General features: G+C 37.8%; 2 protein-coding genes across 7 annotated transcripts in view; one reads left to right on the plus strand and one right to left on the minus strand.

Moving 5' to 3' along the window:
* The window catches only part of Ten-m (teneurin transmembrane protein Ten-m), a 575,864-nt gene that overhangs the window by 158,349 nt on the left and 396,072 nt on the right, over nucleotides 1–21,443 (plus strand). The window contains exon 1 of one of the 5 annotated variants that reach the window (XM_072894540.1): nucleotides 5,056–5,194. The exons of 3 other annotated variants lie outside the window; for them this stretch is intronic. The gene's annotated coding sequence lies outside the window, so the exon portion shown is untranslated. Of the gene's footprint in view, nucleotides 1–5,055; nucleotides 5,195–21,443 lie in introns of those variants that run through there. One more of the 5 variants, XM_072894565.1, reaches the window with a different exon arrangement.
* The window catches only part of LOC140667039 (uncharacterized), a 168,514-nt gene continuing 166,158 nt past the window's right edge, over nucleotides 19,088–21,443 (minus strand). For both annotated transcript variants that reach the window (XR_012046924.1, XM_072894670.1), the window contains exon 4: nucleotides 19,088–19,575. Coding sequence is in view for 1 of the 2 variants with exons in the window: in XM_072894670.1 (XP_072750771.1) it covers nucleotides 19,339–19,575 (237 nt within the window). In the remaining variant the exon portion in view is untranslated. The remainder of the gene's footprint in view (nucleotides 19,576–21,443) is intronic.

Genomic DNA, 21,443 nt, shown 5'->3' on the forward strand with positions numbered 1-21,443 from the left:
TCTTGTCTGAGACGAGGCGTCAGGAATCATGCGCGTCGTTTTGCGACAGCCAAGCTCCTTCGTCGCAAAGTGTGTCGACGGTTTACAACGATCTTGAGAAAACGTAGTGGAAAAAGCGACGTTGCGGACGGACGGCACCGACTATTTCTTGAAGCTGCGACCGCAATTTGATGATCGCAATTCGCGAAGATAATTCGTCAAATCGTCGCGGGATAAAATTGGAAAAACTCGAATAAAAAATAATAGATGGAGAAAAAGAAATTATTTAAAAAAAATCACACGTATAATAAATATAAATAATTATATAAAACTTTACATTTGTCAAAAGTTTTCAACCGTGCTTTTTTTGTTTTGACGTTATTTTTAACACGTAAGAGAGTCCATCGTTCAAGTATTTGCAAACTCAACGTTAAACCGGTTAGAGAAATAACATCGAGACGAACGAAGGTCGGTAAGACGATAGTGTAATTTAAATCGCGTCTATTCAGCTTTTCCTGTGCATCGCGTCACATAAAAAAAAATGTACAATCCCCTCTCACACTCTCGCACGTTTGACCAATTGAATATTTATCATATATACGTATCGGTCTTATGTTACAAAGCGAAAATATTCGACAATGGAGCGATCACAAACGAATAGCAGCTGTAATATCAAACAGTCTCATAACTGGCGGCATATGTATTAACATATTAATACGTATCCACGTGTACGGCGCATCAGTATGCATGTAAGCCGATGTACGCCGGGGCTTCGTTGTCCGGCTTAAACGGAGGGTGATCGCTGTGGGCAGACGATCGGGAGATGAAGAGAGGGGAATGGGGGAGAGAAGAGAGTATCATAATACTCGTAAGCCTCGGAGACACATTAAGAGGATCACATCGTTCGCGTTCGAGATACTGTAAGACGTTTCTTACGGTTCGATCCGAAGCGCGACGTATCCGTGAGAGAGCAGACGCGCGCGCAGAATAAAGGGGAGTTACATAGAGCCTCATACGTCGAGACGGCAGCCTGTCGCTTTTTTAATGCGATAAAGGTGTTCGCGCCCTCCGGGTATATTATCCCGTTGAACTCTGCGCCCGAGTAAAGGCGGACGTAACCCTTTTTCCTTCGGCCTCTCGAGACCGCTTTCATCCAAGTCGTGAAGTCGGTTAAAGAACGATGCGCCTTCGCTTCAAGATGCGAACCAACGATATATTTTCTGATATGTTTATTTTACGACATTATTATCTCGTCCTTTTAAAAAAGTCTTTCACGCGACGTTGATGATTTACTTCATTAATTTTTTAAATAGATTAAAATAGAGTAGAGTTGCAGTAGATAATAATAATACATATTTAACGGGAACTGTCTAAATTATAGCGTTTTTACTGTGTCTAAAAAAATAAGAATTATGTATCATGTTTCACGTGTAATCTTAATTAAAGAAAAGTATTTGCAGAAAGATTTTTTTATATTTGGGAAAGAGAAAAAGTATTGAGAGATTAAGATAAGCATGTTTATGCTGCATTAAACATCTTTCAACGGTAAAGCGCATTTGAATTGCATATGTCGATATACTTATTGTACAAAACATTCCTGAAAAAAGAGTTTAATTAATCGCATAATATTAAGCGATTTATACAGACGCACTCATTTGTATCGACTCGATTCGCAATTTCCACTTGCAAACTAAATATATAGAATCGCTAAAATCTTCTGTGTAATTCCTTCTCACTACGATTTCGGTAATTGTATCATTGTTGCAGTATAGTAATTTTAATATGTTTATGGACAACTATGCGCGAGGATAACGATGAACAAGAAGAAACTTCTGACGCCATCCTTTCATGTCGTTAAATTACGATCATTTTATGAGCAAAGATGGAAGAGACGGAGGAAAGAGAAAAGAGAAAAGAGAGAAATTGCGGTTATGCTTCCGATAAAATCGCGCGACGCGAAATTATTTAAGGCGAACTGCTCTTCCAAGACTCGTAGACTTCATGGGAGAAAATGTCGGCGTGCTACCTTCTGGAATTTCTTAACCGAACGAAGTCGTAAAAAGAACGAAATCTCAGTTTACGGTCAGTTTCACTTTTCTGATAATTTCGATAAATCTGGAAAAAAAGAAAAAGGTCGATTTTATGTTTCCCCTTCATTTTTAAATATTAATAAGAAATATAATGGAAAAATTTGTCATCTCAATTTCGTCCAAAAATTAGTTTCATAATCATTAATTGTGCTTAAAAACGAAATAAACCTATAGAAAGAAAAGCCCTCGCTCGTTTGTAAATAATTTGAGTGGAGTGCCTCGAGTATGCAGTCGAATCGAGAAGTCCTTCCTCGAATCTGTCCCTTTCGTTTTCTGTTTTTCTGTTTATTTCTCTCTCTCTCTCTCTCTCTCTCTCTCTTTCTCTCTCTCTCTTTTTCTCTCTCTTTCTCCTTCTGTCTCTCAACAGTCTCTTCAAGTTTGCCCGTCTGCGTACCTGAACAAAAGCGGACTATAGCTCAGGAATGTAGGTGTATACTTTCTTGTGTGTATACACACACACACATACACATACACATAGACATACACATGTACATGTTTCACGCAGAATAATAACGTCGTTTTAGACGTTTGGTACGTTGGCGTACGACCATGCTTTTTATACGCAACAAGCTCCGGCTCGATTGTCTCTAAAACCGTCCCTGGTGAAATGCACGTATTCTTTTCCCAAGTTTCACGAGGGTGCCGAGCAATTTTCTTCCCCGCCCCTATACCTCTTTAATCCAACGACGAATCCAATCCTTCCGCAAATTTTCCACGCTGTTTGAATAAGGACGCGCCCTCGTTTCTCCAGAGACACTCGTCAACGAATACGCAAGGAATAAGCAGACGTTGACAAGAACGATAGTGTATGACGTAATGTAGTAATGACGCGCAAGACTGTGTTTGTGTCGGATGAATGAACTCGGCGAAAACATCAAGCAAGATTAGAGCCTTTCAATGATAAATTCTGAATATAACCAAAATATTTCGGTGAAGCATTATCATTATCTCAAAGAGATCTAAGAAGGGATGAAAGAGAGTTTTAGATTTTAAATTTGAAACATTTCGATTAATTTTAAAAGATTGATAAGTTTATTCGCGTATATAAATTAAGAATTGCTCTCTATTGCTTATATTGTTCATTGATTAGAATAAATTAAGAAGTTAATAATATTCTAATGCCAATAATTAAAGTTCCATTAAATTATTGATTCTCCAGCCAAGATCGTATTCGTGAGGTCATTTTGCATTCATTAGACGTAGTCGTGGAAGTTTTTCCGTCAGATTCTATATCCGTGAAGATAATCGAACTCATTCAAAACTAGTTTCCGGACGAGTGAAATTGGCATTCTCTCCGACGCCGACGCCGAGAACGTCGAGAGATCCGACGTTAGATTTTGTCAGGACATAGGATATTAGGCAACCGCTGTAGACGCAAAGAGAAACGCGCAGGAATTCAGTCTGGAAACTCTCCCTTCCTTCTCTTGCCATTCCTCCGGCTTGCTCGAGTCCTCGTGCAATCTTGCTGGTTGCAGATAAGACTAATTACCATTATATCCACGGAGAATAGCTCGTGCACCATCATCCGAGAATCCTAATCTAACCTTTAATAATATCTCTCTCTCGTCGACAGTCAACAAGCCTCGCGGCAAGAGACATTCCAAGTTGGTCATAATTAACAAAACACAATACGCAGATTTTAGGCAAGTTGAAAGAATTATTTTACAAATATCTTCTTTTACGTACAAATTAACATTGAAGTAAATTAACAATAAGTAAGCTTACTATATATAATTTTAAAATGTCTATTTTGTAGAAACTTACTAGTATGTAAATGTAAGTACCTATATATTATATATTCGCGTAATTACAGCTGTAATTTAACAAAGAGCAAAGTTTGAAAATTGACTTTATATCAAGCTCGTGTAACTTCTATTTACGTTGCAGTGCACAGGGTGATTGTGTTTATGCAAACTTCACTTTAAAGGTAAAATCGTGATGCGTAGATCGTGATCTATTGTTAACGTAAAAGGCGCGGAACTTGAACGTATCTTCTTTAGTATCGTCTTTAACGGAAAACGGCGGGCCCCCCGCTTACTAATGGCAAGTCGCACGCGAAACTTTGGACGGGCGTTATGAAAATTTACGGATTTTAAATGCCCGCGAACGGGCGGGCGACATTAGAAGTTTTTAGCCACGCGAAACTTCGCCCTCCTTATCTCCCTTTATGGTCGAGTGCCGTCTTAGAGAAAATGGGGTAACGCGAGTATCTCGAAGCGAAAACATCGATCTCTCTGGAGAGTCGTAAAGACGGCAGGCTGGCAAAGACAAAAGAGAAAAAAAGGAGATAGAGAGAACTAGACGGGAAATAGACGAAGGAAGGAAATAATCCCAGAAATTGAAGTGGACAGCGTTTTTCTCTGTCTTGCAAGGCAATATTTTCATCCTCCAATGAAGAGAATCACCGTTAGTAGGCCAGTGGTACATCGATATTCCGTGCATCAAGATATAAAAAGAGTGACTGTTTTGTATTTATTCCAACATTGAATATCCAAGCAATAATATGTTTTGAAGAAACATCAATTTTGAAGAAATGAACAAAAAATGTAATACATTTTTATACGTCAATATAGTTTTGATAGATCTTTAAAAAACTTATAATAGTATTATTGCATATTCTCTTCGTTCTGTTTTAAAAGAAAAAGCATTCTCATTTAAAAACAATACCGATAATTTTCAATTTCATATATTTCAATATCAGGAAAAATGCATTTTTTTCCCTATAATATTTTTTCCGCGCTGAAAACAACGTCTCTCTTTGTCATCGCTTGGACTTTTACGACGTGAAAATACAATAGATCGAATAAAATTGAATCGAAATAGTACGCGCGGAATCGCGGAATCAGCGTTTTCGCGAAAATTGCCAGCTTAATTTATTTAGTCGCCGGTTGCATCACCCGGACGCCTCCCTACCGTCCAAGCTGCTAGCGGTGACAAGGCGAGGCGGTGTCGGCGAAGTTGGTAACTTTATGCTCCGCTTGTTTAGATTGGACAGGAAAGCGGTCCCTCCGGTTCTCGCCAATGTTGGTAATTTGGCACTGACTTCGAAACCAGCCAGCCAGCCAGCCAGCCAGCCAGCCAGCCAGCCAGCCAGCCAGCCAGCCAGCCAACCAGCCAACCAGCCGGTACTGGTTGACGGTTTAACCGTAATCACCGTGCGCAACGACTTTCCTCAACTCCCAATCCCAAGATTGTGTCGCCAAAGGCGTTTCGTAGCCGCGGATCGATCTCGCGATCGAGCGGGAGAAGGACGAGTTCCTATACCGTGCCAGCTGCTACATTTGTCGACCACTTAACCCCGTTCCCTAAGTCACTGCTAAGTACGGGGCGAACGTATTATTATCCGTCGTAACGCATGCAACGCCCGTCGGTTACTATGTTCTTCAAGATGTTCTCGTGGGCAATTAAGCGCGTCGAAAGGGAAACGAGGTGTTTCCACTTTGTAGCAATCAGATGTCGGATAATTATGAGATAAATGGAATGATAAATGCTTTCGAAGAGCTCATGCTCGAGTTTCTTGACCATCGTTACGCGAACAATCTTCTCTGGTACCGTGTATTTATTCCCTTATTTATATTTATATATGTATACCGCGTGTATGTATATTCGACCGTGTCAAATGTCCCGTTAACGTCACAGATACTTCCTTGTTTATTAATGTCATGCGTGACACGCGCGTATTGTTTCAAAATACGCAATACCTTATCGTCAGCAGGCATCTAATTGTTACGTCTCGTGGCACGAATCGAGTAAAGACAAATAATTATTCAAGCGAAATTCTCGGCAATTATGTCACATCGCGACACGTCACGCGTGCGTGAGCTCCATTTCTATACGTGTTGGCGTTACGCATTCCAGTTTCATGGTTTTCGGTTCACATGTAACTCATCGGGTAGTTGGAGTCTACATACACACAACGCCGACGCGATAGGACCCGACTTGTAACTGTATTCCTCCGAGTATATATCGTCGGTAAAAGCGATTAGCAAGGCGCGACTCTGTTTGAGATGTAGGCGCGCAAATACGGGTTTATTGATTCGTCACTAGATACTAGTCGCGCCGAGAATTGCCGATATATTATCGTTTATATCACTTAGTTTCTAATAAAAATAATAAAAACAGGATGAAAGATTTATTATAGAGAATAAGAGATATCTGTATTACAGATACATTATTATAGGAAACGATATAAGTAATTGCACACGAAAAAATCTAATATAAATAATAAAAAAACGAGATAAAATTTATTATAAAAACAGTAAAGGGAGATTTATTGCATATACGTTATTATAGGGAATGTAAGTACAAGAAACTGTACAAAAAAAAAAAATCAATTTTTTTCTTCGACTTTTTGCGACAGATTGAAAATTCGCCGGAATGTTTGCAAAATGTATGCTTAAACATGTCGAGCCCGAACTCTCTTTCTTTCTCTCTCTCTCTCTCTCTCTCTCTCTCTCTCTCTCTCTCTCTCTCTCTCTCTCTCTCTCTCTCTCTCTCTCTCTCTCGCTACTAACATATCTTCTTTACAGAATTTCGCTGATTCGGGAACGAGACACACAACCTCAAGTTCCGAAATTCATTACGACGCGCCGCATCGAACTCTTAGCACGTATACAGCTGCCATTTAACCAGCCATTCACTCTACCACGTACCGCTTTCTATCCTCTAATAACTTTCAGATAGTCGAAACGTCACGAGTGCCAGCGAACGCCGCGACTAGACTCCGTATACGCTTCCAATAACCGCAGGACAGTTGGCAACTGTCGCACATGTCGTTTTCCAGGGCGCTTCCACCCGTGAATTTACTTTGCTGGCTCGGAACAAGATATATAGAACAGCTCAATTTTTCAGATTCTCTAATGCATGTCGCGGAATCGCCAATTCGGCCAACATGGCAAAAAGTCAAAAGCGTGATCCGAATAATTTTCTCCATTTCAAGTTATATATCATGAATGCTAATACATTGTTTTAATCAAATTATGGTTGTAATTAAATAGAGAAAAAATAACCGAAATTGACAAATTATTTTATTTTTAAACTATAGTCAAAGTTTAAAATAGAAATTTATATCTAAAAATTTATTAAAAACCTCTCTCTCTCTATTAAATTTTATTAAGGTTTTAATAGTATTTTAAACTTATTTTTCTCTCTATTTAGTATTTTAAACTTATTTCTCTCTCTATTAAATTTTATTAAGGTTTTAATAGTATTTTAAATTTATTTTTATTGAAAGAAATAAAACATTTTTTATTATTTTAAACAAAATTATAATAAAGAAAGATAAACACAGAAATAAAATTTAGAAACATAAATATGTAATAATATTACATAATTATTATCAAAAGAGTTTTTGATTGTGTAATTTACCAGAAAAAAGTCACAGAAGAAAGACTTTTAAAACTTTCAATACAAACTTAGCATATAAACGAATGCACAAACTGATCGATAAATTAACTAAGCGGATACAAACTTTTTATGTAAGCTTTAATAAAGTGCGCTTAATAACTAACAATAAGAATTATAGGAGTACGTCAATATTTGTATCTGTCCTCTAATAACGATAAATAACAAAAATAAAATTTAATTCAGAAAATTCATGGATTAAAAAAAAAAAAAAATTTTTAATTTTTAAAATGGGAAAACTTTTAGCGAGATCTCCGTCGTATTTAACATCACTTTGACAGATACATAAAAAATTCTTAATCTCGCGGGGGTTGCGTAATAATTAGCAGCGAATTCTACACTAAAAGAGAGAGAGAGAGAGAGAGAGAGAGAGAGAGAGAGAGAGAGAGAGAGAGAGAGAGAGAGAGTAAGAGAGTTTTCGGGGGAATGCTTGGTAAGACAACTGGTGTATCCGAACCGCATGATAGTAACCTTCAGACGACGGCGACGACGGGAAGGTGGAAACCTCACAACGGGGGTTTCGTAAGATGAGCTATGACGCTATACGGTAAAGTTAGCGGCTTAGCGTCAACGTTTGACAAATTGTGCACCTCCGCCATTGGACGATGTAGCAATCTCCATTCTCTCTCTCTCTGTATCCGCGGCAATGACGCCTCGCCTTTGTCCCGGCTTGACGCGCATTTTGTTGAATGGCCACCTTTTCGGGCGTACACAACGCAGCTCGCGGGCATATTAAACGACAAAAGACGTTCCTGGAAGACAGTCCGCGTGATTCGTAATTAATTACGAGAGATAAACACGTCACAATGAATCGCGAGCTGGACGTTCAAGCAGCCTTGATTAATCGTCACTTGAAGATTGATTTAATCTGAGCAAAAAAAAGAAAACACATACAGTCTCAATTGTACGTATATCCAGACCCCTGTTATACAGATATCATTTTGGAACAATGCCTAAAGTGTAAAGTACTTTGGCCTACAGTGAGACTGATATGACGTGTGATGTTCGTTGTTTTATGTGACGCGCGACTTTACAAGAAGATCTTCTATAGAGAATCTCTCTTCTTCGTGAGATCTTTTTGTTATCCAGAGACTCGTATCGGAGATGCAATCGAGAAGTTAACAAGAAGGCGAGAGTTTGATAGAAAGATTCTACCTACGCGCAGAAGATGCAACCGATAAAGAAACATTGTGACTTGATCTCCCGCAGCATCCAATGCGCACTTCACCTCTCATCACAACGATAGGTCTTCATCTCGTCTGTATCGCCTCTTTAAACCGATGACTCCCCAGGATATTCACGCGCGCGATTCGCCGCGTGCGTTTCGCAGAAACGCAAGTAAGATTAATCGTGACGTGCAAAACAGTCCGCGTCTGCGAGAGAACACACGTGTTATCCATTCCTGCTTCTTTCTATCTACTTGGGTGGTTCCGCGACCGCTCAATTAACATCTGGATATCGCGATGCTCTTCACGGTGAATGACGTTCGATAACGACGTGCCTGTTAACATCTTGTGTCCAACATGTGATCGTAAAATACACGTCATGTAGCGGGAAGAATAAATTTATTTACATTTTTCTATGTTTATTTATATGGCAAAAAATAGACTGATGTAAAAAAGTATCATCTGTATCTTTTGTAAATTGCATCACGATGTATTTAGACAACTTTCTCGAAATATTGTGATCAAAACATATTTTAGAAATACACTATGATCTGATTGTTTTTCTGATAATATACAAGCTAAAAATTTATTTTTATATATTTTTTATTTTTTATTATAAAAGCAAACTATAAAAATTTCAATCTGTGCAATTATTGAGAGTAAAGATACCCACATCATTTTTCACGCTACTTACAATTAGAGTAAGTCCAAGGAAAAAACGCACAAGTAAACGATTCTATATTTTAGTCTAAATTTTTCAAAGATACGAAGCTATTTTCGGGAGGGGATAATTTGAAGGGAGAACGACCTATTACTCCGAACAACGCGCTGTTTCAATAAACCCGTGGGAATTAACGACACACAGAGGACAGGACGAAGCGTCCCCAAAACCCGCACAGTGTGTGTGGCGGCTGTGCTGAAATATTAAACGAGAGAGTGCAGGACGCGCCGCATACGCATCCGTGTATGTACGCACGTGTTCCCGTGTACATGCATTACACACGTGCACCTGTGTTGTACGTACCTGCTATTTTGTTGCATCGCCATGTACGTGCATATTAACCGGTTTCGGTGGTTCCAACGTTGTATGCTCGACGCGACTGACGCTCCGGGGGGTCACCGTACAGTATGTGTCTGATAAATATTATAATTAGCTGATGCGGCTGATGGGGCAATATAATTCGTTTACGCGTTAATTCTTGTGCTGCCTGGTATCGTAGACTCCCCTGATAATGCCACCGCCGAAACGCGCGGTGTCAGTTATGTGATAGCGTTGGACACTTTGCCGTTAAAAAGTCACGAGGGTTTAGTGCATCCAAGTAAATACGTATCACCAAAGATAAAACTGAATTAAATATAACTTTATAATATTAAATATAAAAGTAATTTCAATTATGTTGAATTTAAAAAGTTTGATAAAATTAGTCTAAATTAGTACAAATCTCAACAATTATTCAGAAAGCAAAAAATTATTAACATAATACAATAGTATTAAATATATACTAAAGATAGATTGATTATATATATATATATATCTCCTTCATAATCCATCCCGTATCAATTTATCTTAAGCGTATCGAATTGTATCTGTGAGTGTGTCTTTCCCTTCTCTTATTTTCCCGTTTCCCCAACTTCCTCATCTCGTCTCGATCTCCCTTCTCGTTCCACTAGCGCGAACGTTATCCGATTATTTCCGACCGCCATTTTCCACAGTCCTACAATGCATCCTTCGATTGCGACGGGTCTCGATTGTATTTTCGTAAGTGATATTTGCTGAGAAAACTTTGGCCACTTCACTCTAATTGTTTCTCTCTCCCGCCGCATCCGTTTTCGCGCAGAAAGCAAAATCCGTCACGGTAAATAAATATCCCCAAATAGACATACTCTGGACGAGTTCGCTCCATTTCCAAAGAATCGCGATATTTTGTTCAGCGTTAACATACATTTTTAAACTTTCATCTTATACATTTCGAGATATTGAAAATCCCGAGTTTTCAAAAAATTCAATAAAACCTAAGAGCGTTGTACTCCCATGCGCGTAAATCGTTCATAAAACTTTTGAATCCATCATCGAACGTCAAACTCGAGAATTTTATTTTATACATCTGCGCGTATGCATACGTCATGGTTATAAAAATTTTTTTCCAAATCAGGTCCGAGCGAGAAAAGTCAAACCATTATTCGACAGTAATATAATTTATTACAATCTCTAAAGTTTAATAAGACGTCGTAATTATTCTGCGATATTCAAGAGGAAGTGTCTCATATTCTATTAGACACTTTATATCAGCAAACATTGTCAAGATGTTTACTAATAGGACGCATTCACAGTTTGATGCGCAATTATGGAAGCAACGGTAGCGTATCAATCATGAGTCGCTTGTATATTTTCCATCGCGAATCGACAGAGTAAAGACTAACTCGAAAGACTTATTATCAGTCAGTATAAATCGGGTCACGCAATTATGTTAGGTGTTGGAAACGAGATTACACAAGATACCGCTCTCTTTTAGGATTCTCCGTGCGGTATAATGGAGTGATACGAAACAAAACAGAGAAAACAAAGGGAACCGCAGGCACGAGAGTGGGTTTCAGGCTCTCGGACCGGCCACGTGCTGGTGTTACCGCAAAGCATACGCGACCACGGACGGTACGTGCGGACAAGTGTATACCAAGAAGACGTAATGGACAGCTGGCAATTCTCATGCGAACGAAAATTGTCCGCTAAAGAGCGCCGTGGCCATTGTTAAACGCTGCGTTCATTAGATTATAAACAAATCACGCTTTGTTGAACCAGTTTTCACGAGTTTCTAATTTAAATAACCTTCTTCCTACTAGATTTGTTTTTCCACAATAAAATAATGGATACACATTAATAAAAATGCTGTTTGAAATTATTAGTCATTCCAATATAAGAGCCAAACTAATATTACACGGAAAACATTCTTCTCGTATATTTTTTTTTATATCTATATATATATATATATATATATATATATATATATATGTATATATATAGAATATATATTGTATTTGCGCGAGAGACAATAAATGGAAACGATTTTTCCAATTGCCAAGAGATATTAGGAACGAAAGAGAAATGCGATTGTGTTGACTGACGTCATCTTTCGAAGAGAACCGAAATATATTTAGAAGAATGAAACGTTAATCTACTTTCGATACAAACGTGCATCACCTGGTACCACAAATCTAGTATACGAGTGCACTGAGTAATTTATAGACTGTATAGCGAAGAAATACCGTTTATCAATTATTGACTTTCGCAGCTCTTTGCCAATATTGACACGTTCGCGCGCGTACGTGTATCGCCTTGCTGGCCAAGCGATGCGCGTCGCAGCCGAAGCGGATAGCGATAGGCCGATGTTAATTCCTGAATTATTCCCGCCAAATCGAATCCCCATTTATTAATTAACCCGCGGCACGAAACTCGCTCGGGCGCGGGACGCGTGCTACAGCATAGCGTAGCATGGCGCGACGACACGTATTTCCGGGCAAAATTGGGCTGACGTGCAACGCGCGCGGAATACACATTGGGAGTCGGGAGTCAGTCGATTCGATCGTCGGACGATTGCCTGTAATGTCGGGTACGTGTAATGCAGCGACGGTGGCACGCCACCGTCACACACAGGAAACCGGAGCTAACGAGGTTCGCTACGGTATTACGGCATCGAGGGAACTCGACGTCGTCATCCTCGTCGTCCTCGTTGTCGTTGTCTAGATGCGAGAGACCGAAATGTAAATGAGTCAATACAATCGTCGTTACAACTCGGACGACTGTAATATTTATCGTATGTCGTATCCGACAGTAGAGACTGTTTTGTCAGGCTACAATTCCCATCTGAGAAGGCGATGAAATCAAATGTGACGCTATATGAATATTTCAATCTAAAGACGTTCAAAATCAAACTAATACTTTGCGTGTGTTTATAATAAGTAAAAAAACAAAATTCATTTTAGAGATGTGTTCTAAAAAGAATGATCTGTCTTAAAAATATCTTAAAAGTATTACTTTTGATACAATATTCATATAGTTATAAATATCACACATATAGAAAAGTTTCAGACATGTATTTATAAATATTTTCAAGAGTGTTTACTAAAAAATACATGTACATGTGTATGTGGTTCGTAGAATATAATTTCTTTGAAATTATCTATGATGGTACATTTTTACTCGCTTAAAGTAATAATTAAGTTTGTGCCGTGAAAGTGTTTTTAAAACACTTGTAATTAATTGAGAAATGCTATTTATTCCATACCAGTATCGAAATATCTAGATATATGCACATTTGAAAGTACACAGTAAATGAAACTATTACAAGAAAATCGTAAAAAAAATGTTGATAAAAGAGATAGAAGTACTTGTGAAAGCTTATATCGATATTGTATAACAAAAAAGTTTTTAAATTTTTTCATAACGACATTACTTTTCGGGAGAGATTTTAATCAAAAGTATAATCAAGATAAGAATATAAAGAAAAAAATTATAATTAGACAATAAACACACAATTGATTTGATAAATAGGGTAAGTTCGTAACATTAAATATCTTAAATTTATTTTGTAAAAAAATACAATAAAAATAATACAAATTTAAATCTCTACTATTTCGTAACAAATGCTAAGAACCGTCTTATTTATTTGTGAAAGCTGAGAGTATATGGTGCAAAATAATGAATTTTTAATTGAGATATAAACCTGGATATTTGTAAAACTTTATCTCGTAAGTTTATTTTAAAATAAAACTCCAGTAAAGGAATATTTTGTGCGCAAAATTTTGCTAGAGGCACGCGGAACACGATCTATCGATTTTCATGAATCTTCGTGAGACGACGCTTTACGGTCGCTTGCGAAATGAATTCACGAAAGACGAGTGGGATTCTTTATCGGGTCGGCTATACCCAGCAATATGGACGCATATAAGGTCCTGCCATTTGCAGAAGAAAGGATCGGGAAGGCCATTGGGGACGCAAGTAGGTAGGTAGATACGTCAGGTATGTATCGGTATACGATCGGTATACGTTGTACGATCGTGCCGATGCACTTCGCAGCAGGCGCGCTGACGTGCGATCAACGGATAAATTGAATTATCATAAAGAAATTGCGTCCGAATATTTCGTCCACTTCGTACCGAATGCCGGCGAGTAGATGAGAGCGCCGATAGCTTTTCCAATATTGCCGCGAGCCGGGGACCTGCATCGGGAATTTTAAGAATCTAGACTTTTCTCCGGCATCCCCGTACGTGGACGTATACAAACATATACGCGAAATCCCATACGTATTTAAACTCCGCTAGGGAACCAACGGGAAGAGTTGAGGGAAAGAACGAGAGAGAAAATTGATTTGCGCTTTGAATCATTTTATCACAATTGTCAATTGTCTGCCGGAGTAAGACAATCATCTTTTAGAATAAGGATGTAGAATACATGAGGAAGGATTGAGTGGATTTAGTCGTATATTTTAAATTTATTCTGACTTTTATTTTGAATTCACGCACGTGTCAAGCACGTTTTGAAACTCGGTGTCAACAGATAAAACAATGAATAAATTTTTTCACTCAATTGAAATAGACAGTGTCTGATTTAAATTACACATGATTATTAAACTTATTGTTAGATAATAAAATTAATTTGTGTTATATATATATATATATATATATATATATATATATATATATATAAAACATGTATTTATTAAAATATATTTAAACCATAACAATTTATAAAAAGATTTAATATATTTTTAATGAAAGAATTATATAGTGCTTTAATTTTGATTGACATTGATATAATTTCCTCTCTCTCTCTCTCTCTCTCTCGTATAAATTATATTCTGTGATATTGTCTTTCCTTATATTCGTGCAACTACATATGTAGTATATGTCAGCATATCGATATATCGCTTAATTTTAACCACATGAACGGTATATATAATGTAAGCCTAATATCGTAGAACTTGCATGTGCAAGCGGACGCCACACGTTGTGCATCCTGAGCACAGGCATCAAATACCCGACACCGCTATTATACGCTCATTTCAGGTTAATACTCGACTGATGTTGTTACATCAATCTAACGACTGACGGTATCGGGCATTAAAATTGACCGCCACTGAGGGTATGTATTGGTGAAATGCATTGTCGGTTTTCACAAAGTTAGTATGCAAGTAAATATGTGAGAATCTAAATTATCGAGTATCTATATATTAAAGATATTTAAGAAATATGTCAATATTTATCTAAATAATTATTAAAATTCCTTTACAGGGAAAATTTTCGATTTTTTGAATATCAACTTCCTACTTTTTGCGCCTCGGAATGCAACATGTTTTTGAAATGCGATTTGATTAATGAGATCGCAGTTCTTTATTATGAATATAAATATTTCGAGTAATATTGAAATTCTTTCTTTCTTTTACTATTGAACAAAAAAACTAACAATATTTTCAAACAATTAAAATCAAATCAAATTGTGAAATTGTTTAATTCATGTGCGTTTTTTAAAAGCAACCATTGCTCTCAAGCACTAAATATTACAAATATAACGATGGCAGATTATTAAACGCTTTTATATATGTATATATCTCCGCAGTTATAATATTTATTTTAATAATAAAGCAATAATAATTCACAATATTTCCATAAACTTTATCCTGAATTATGACGAAATCATTGTATTAGACGCAGTAACCGGATGTTCGGTGTGAGGGGAAAAAACCAGAGTGAGCTCAAAGGTCATCCCATAAGAGAGTCGTTTCGAAACCTCGTTCCTCTCTGCTGAAGAAGTAACCGCGAATCGTAAAGTCTCACAAACCGCCCCTTCGCCGTCTCGTATATAATACCCATGTGTTCATAATTCGTAATTTCATTTTGGAATCTGCCGACTTGGCGAACTTAGAGCGCGCGCGCGTGTGTGTAGCACATGTGCCTAACGTGAGTCACACTGTCAAGCCGCAAAAACCGAGCGAATCGTTAAGTAGCTGCGCACCCACGAAAATCGTGTACGAGCAAATGTCACGTACATATAAATGTATATATGGATATGCGTGTGTGAGTGTGTATATATGTATAAAGGTACCGCACATCGGACACGTCACGAACCCTCCGGGGGAGCGCCAAGGGGATGCGAGTTGCATCCAATTCATCATCGCTCACCCTTTGTGCCGCTCGCGCCGGCGACGCGGTTGTCCCATCGGATTGCGCGAATGGGAGAAAGTAAATTTGTCACGGTATATATGTATATATATTCGTATATATATACATATATGATTTGTAGCAAGCCTATTCGATCGATGACGTCTGATTTCTTCAAGAATTTCTATTTAAGACATACAAATAGCTTTTATTTTATATTGTGATAACAATGTTTTTATTTATTTTATTTCAAATATAATTAATTAATTAATAATTCAATGTAAAAATTAACTGAAAGTAAGTTATAAATTCGCAATCAGATATATAACGTTTGTGCACAAAGAAATATACTTAAAAGTTATTTAAAAGAATAAGCAAATAAATATAAATGATAAACATTTAATAAGAATTGAAAATATAAATAAATGATATCTTGAACAATGTGTGAATATAAATTCATCTTAAAAAAATTTAACTGATAGAAATGATGGCTTTTTATTAAGTTGTCAAAAAATATCTCGATCGCGAATCAAAAAAATGTTAGTAAAAATATTAGCTGCATTAAAGGACTTATATAAAATATATTCAACAATGATATCAAGTATGTACATGACAATTTTAATTGATTGGCAATTATATAATAATAACGCGTAAACATTCAATGGAATTGCACGATAAAAATTATTACGAAAAGGAATTTATACACCATCAAACTTTGATTTGTATTTTATTGAACACGTATTTCTCTTTCATTATTAATATATACCGAATCTATCACGTTAACTAGTTGATCCACAGATTTCGTAAAGTTATTAGGGTTTCCCGCGAATGCAGCTTTATTATCTCATTCAGTTTGGGATGGGAGCGAGGGAAGAGAGGAGTGCGGGTGTGCCGAAAGGCACACCTGATTAAGAATGCACCCTTCCAACGGTGTCCATGACCCGTGGTTAGGGCTGGTGACATTAATAGCGAGCACTGCCGACGATCCAGATCCCCGCGGCTTACCCGCGTCTTATATTTAATTCAACGCCGCCGCTAATTCACTCCAACGCATATTCAATTATTTCGAGATATGCGGAATGTAACATCTTTATTGTTATATATTTCGCTTTATAATGACTAGAGCAGCGACGAGCGAAATTACAATTGTCATAATTTTAACTATGTCAATGACAGCTGATTAAAGGTCAGCATATTTTATTTATCAAAATGCAGTTTCAACTCCTAATTTTAGGAAGTCTTCATTTTCGTTATTGAATTAAAGAAAAGATTAAAAAATCTTTTAATATCGTATTTTTCAAAGTTTGCAGAGTCACAATTACATTAATCCGCGAAGAATCTAGAATAAGCTATGTGATGAAAAAGTGGTAAAAGATAAAAATGCGATGATTTTGTACATGCTCGTTTTTAACAGCAATATGTATATAGATAATACTTCTCTATCAGAGATAGATTTATTATCTGCGATATCCAAACTTTTGGTGTCATTAACATTATTTCCAATCATTACTATAGTTTGTATCACCAAATAAACATTAATATATCATGCCACAAGTATATTAAAATTATTGAGGTTCGTGATTCTAGGTTTAATGTAGAAGAATAATTTTTTTAAGTGACACTTGTATTACTCTCGAGCTTTCGTGGACTTATTTAAAAGTGAATTCGATTGCGAATGTACAGTAACATCTCGAGTCGCGATCAAAGTACATTCACGAATGGAAGGAAGCGGAGACATTCTATTGACAAAGAAGAAAAAGTATCTATTTACAAGTCGCGTCGCGAATTCTGTTCATTCTCGGCGTTGGCGTGATCAAGGAAACCAGAGTTTTAATTTTCCGTCCCAGCGGTTCGCCAGCAGGAGAATCAATGAGAATTAGAGAGTAGGGTAGCACCCCGGCTTTTACCCTCGGACGAAAAGGAATACGATGTTAGAGAATGGCGAATCGTAGGAGAGTGGAAACGTGCAGAGGGAATGATACTTCCTTTGCCAAATGTCTATTTATGTAGAAATACATACATATATATATATATATACAATATATGCGCGGCCTGTATTTATATATTTTATTCGTAGGCGATGTAAAAAATAGATTAAAATAAAATACATAACCGAACGACTTTGTAAGTAAAAATTTTATATTCGTATCTCCCAATGGAAATACGTTTAACCCCACGCGTGAGATCCCGTTCCGATAGTTTAATACACCTCTTAAATTCATTTGTCAAAGTATACAGTTTGTTGCAGTTTTTCTTTCGGAAAGGTCACCTTGCACCTTTGGGGTTAGTAACTTGGAAGATCTTCCGGCGAGAGAGCGAGAAATTTAATCGCGATTCGTTCGTACGATTAAATGTCACCGGTGCCATATACGCGAGACCGGCACACGAAGAGACAGAGACAACGGCGTCGCGGGAAATGAAAGGGTGCAAGACGAAGCAATGGAACGCGTCATGCGTGCGTGCAAGAAAGATAAAGAGGAACAGAGAAAGAGAGAGAGAGAGAGAGAGAGAGAGAGAGAGAGAGAGGAAAGGGCAGACGAAGGGTAGATCAACGGGGCCCCAGATTTCCCCAGTGATTGTCTCGCAAAGTCTCGCAGAGTCTCGTCAGACCATTCATCGGCGACGTGCCGAGACTTCGAGTATAGAAGGTTACAGTCCTTCTCCGCTTAAACCGTCGCCCCGTCTTTTTTCAATTCCGGAGGACGAAGGAGGCAAGAACGGATCGCTCAACGTTAGCTTGCGTGTATTTTATCCCGCACGACGCTCCTGTCTCCTCCTACACACCTGTCTGTCTGTTTCTTTCTCTTTCTCTCTCATTTTTTTCTTGCTCGCCCCTTCCTATGTTCCCCTCTTCATCGTTCATCCTTTGATGATGGAATTGCCAACTGGCCGATAACACTGATTGAAAAAAAGGCTCCCACACAAAATCAAATTTCCAGCTACGAGCACCCCTGGTAAAGCGGGGACACCGCGATACCGATTGCTTTGATCGCTACACATATATGACCCTCCGTTATGAAATCTCTCACGACCGCCCTAAAACCTGTTGGAAATTACTGTTATCGAATGAATTTTATTCGGAATAATCCTGACATTTTAATCACATAATTGTAATTACGATGTGCTTTGACGTGTAATCTTAATAGCAAAATAATATTAATGACGGTTCGATTGACAGTTAAAATAAGAGAATAAAAATTAGAATAAAGTAATTTATATAATTTATATATACATATTTTGAATTAAAAATATATTTCACATGGGATATTACAATTAAATAATATTACAAAAACCATTTGCAATTGGATCCAGGGCTTTCCCCTTTGATTAACGGAAGCCTCACCGGCCAAAGAAACGATTTACATCTCGGCGAAACACACGGCGAAATTTGCGAAACTGGTCAGCCGGCCGGCGAGGTCGGCGCGTATTAATTAGAGACCCGCCCTTAAAATACCGGCGAGGCCTTAAAGTACGGCAGCTACGGTCTGGCGAATTCAGTGCTCGGATTTCACGTAGTCAGACGCGGGTTTAGTGCGCCGTGGGGGTAATTATTCAAGCGGCATCCCTCGTGGCGGGCGAGTCACGCGAGGGTACGGAGGGCGCGGGCGAATCGTGAGGGCGTGAGAGACGACGAAGCGGGGTGGGTTTCCGAGTGCGTCATCCATCACTCTGTAACGTACGCATGTACCCGCGAGTGCCCCGAAATAATTGAGCGAGAGCGGAGCGGAATCGTTTCTTCTTCCGGCGACGTCAGCGAATTTCGTCCGTACTCGAAAAATCAGAGTCTGAAACAGAAAAAGAATGGAAAATATTAATGCATTCATTCGCTTCGATTATCGATAACATTTGAAAGTTGCATAATTCTTTGACGTTGATGTATGGGAATGTGATCTCTTTCACTAGAATATATCTTTTTTGCGCCTAATGCATGCTTATATTTGTCAAAAAAACTAAACATTTCTGTTTCTTCATGCATGATAATCAATCGAGTGGACATAACAGCGATATTAATATTTCTCAAGGAGAGTTTAATTGTAGTGGCGAAAATCACAAGATCGCGAAATCGTAGAGAAGAGGGCGAAATGCGGTTGTAATATCGATAGTGAACGTTTCGACTTTGATCGCGCTTTCTTAGCTTTTATTATTCCAGAGCCGTACGATTAGTATTCTGTAAAAGAGAGAAGGAAAAGATCGAGGGAAGCAAACTTTCACTATTCATTTCTCCTACCTGCAAAAAGAAAAGATGTTCGAAAATGTTGCGCGAAAGAGCGGTCTTCCATATTCCAGAGAATAACGTCGATAATGAGTGCAATTAGCACGCCTAGACGATGAAGCAATCGCGCATACGGTTATCAAGTATGTTCGTTCGACCTGTTTCACGCTTTGCGAGTCGAGGCAACCGAGCCATTCACGCCGCATGATCGTAAGAAGAGGAAGGTAGAAGGGATTAACGTCTTCATTGACGTGAAAAGTAATAGTGTCGAAATAAAAGCAAGACGACGCGGTGTTTATTCGTTTACAGTTTACACCGTGCGAATTTAAAGGGGAAACAATGTATTCGTCTTTACATAGCCTCTCTTTATTGTTCCTTCGCCATTGACTGCTCCTACAAGAGTATACGGTAATCCGACGCTGCGGTTTGACCGCCTGTGCAAACCTGACCGGGGATCTACGGCCTCCCGCGGAGGTATCCTCTTCCACGGACCACGTCATTACGAAAGCATCAAGTATCCCTTCGAGGGAGTTTTCGAGGAAAATACCTCGACCGTCGGTTTCACAGACAAAGTTGTCTGAGACGTCGAAAAAATGAGAGTAGATTGAAACATGAAAAGTATATAACTGTAATAAAGTGTCTATAATCGATGAAAATTTAATCTCTCGAAAAATGAAAAAATGATTAAATTTGTAATCATTTTTAAATGACGTATTTTATAAATCACGTCTCTTCCAACTGCCTTTTTAAATTAATTTGAAAATATCGATAAAATGGAAAAATAATTAATCAAGTTTACGGATTCTCATTTTGCAAAAAAATTCGTACTAGTATATATTATTTCAACGATTATAAATTTTGTACATTTTCGGTAATTACTTGTCGGATCGATATCTTTTTTTCGACGAAACGATGCAAGCCATTACTGTTAAGTTTCTCTCAGGTGAAATGCACTTTAACGTTGCGACGCTGGGACCCTTTTTACAGCACTACAGATAGAACGAAAGGGAAAGAAGCGACAGAACGGTACGGAAAATAAAAGAGAAGAAAGGAGAGTGTGTAGGACAAGTAAGGCGAGGTACATATATGTATTTCTCGCATATACTTTGCGCATGAAAGTATACACGCATCGTGACAACAAAGAAAATTAAGAACTTGAAGCAATAAATCAGTTTATGGAATATTAAAGAGAACGGAAGCAAAAGCTTATTCACGGCACAAATTTATTATAGTAAAACTGTCTTTCGAAAAAAAAACAAGAAAAAAATTTATTTGTCTTCAAAAAGCAAGGAAAAATAATAAAGTTTAAATATTTAAGGAAAAATTAAAAGAAAACGACTTATAAATATCACAACGATTCTAAACTCCACTCCATTTTTCATATTTTGTGATCTGTCGAATAGTTGCACTACCGTCTCTGTACATTTTTCCTCAGACTTT

This window comes from Anoplolepis gracilipes, chromosome 1, assembly GCF_047496725.1.
Source record: "Anoplolepis gracilipes chromosome 1, ASM4749672v1, whole genome shotgun sequence".
NCBI classification, from domain to species: Eukaryota; Metazoa; Arthropoda; class Insecta; order Hymenoptera; family Formicidae; genus Anoplolepis; species Anoplolepis gracilipes.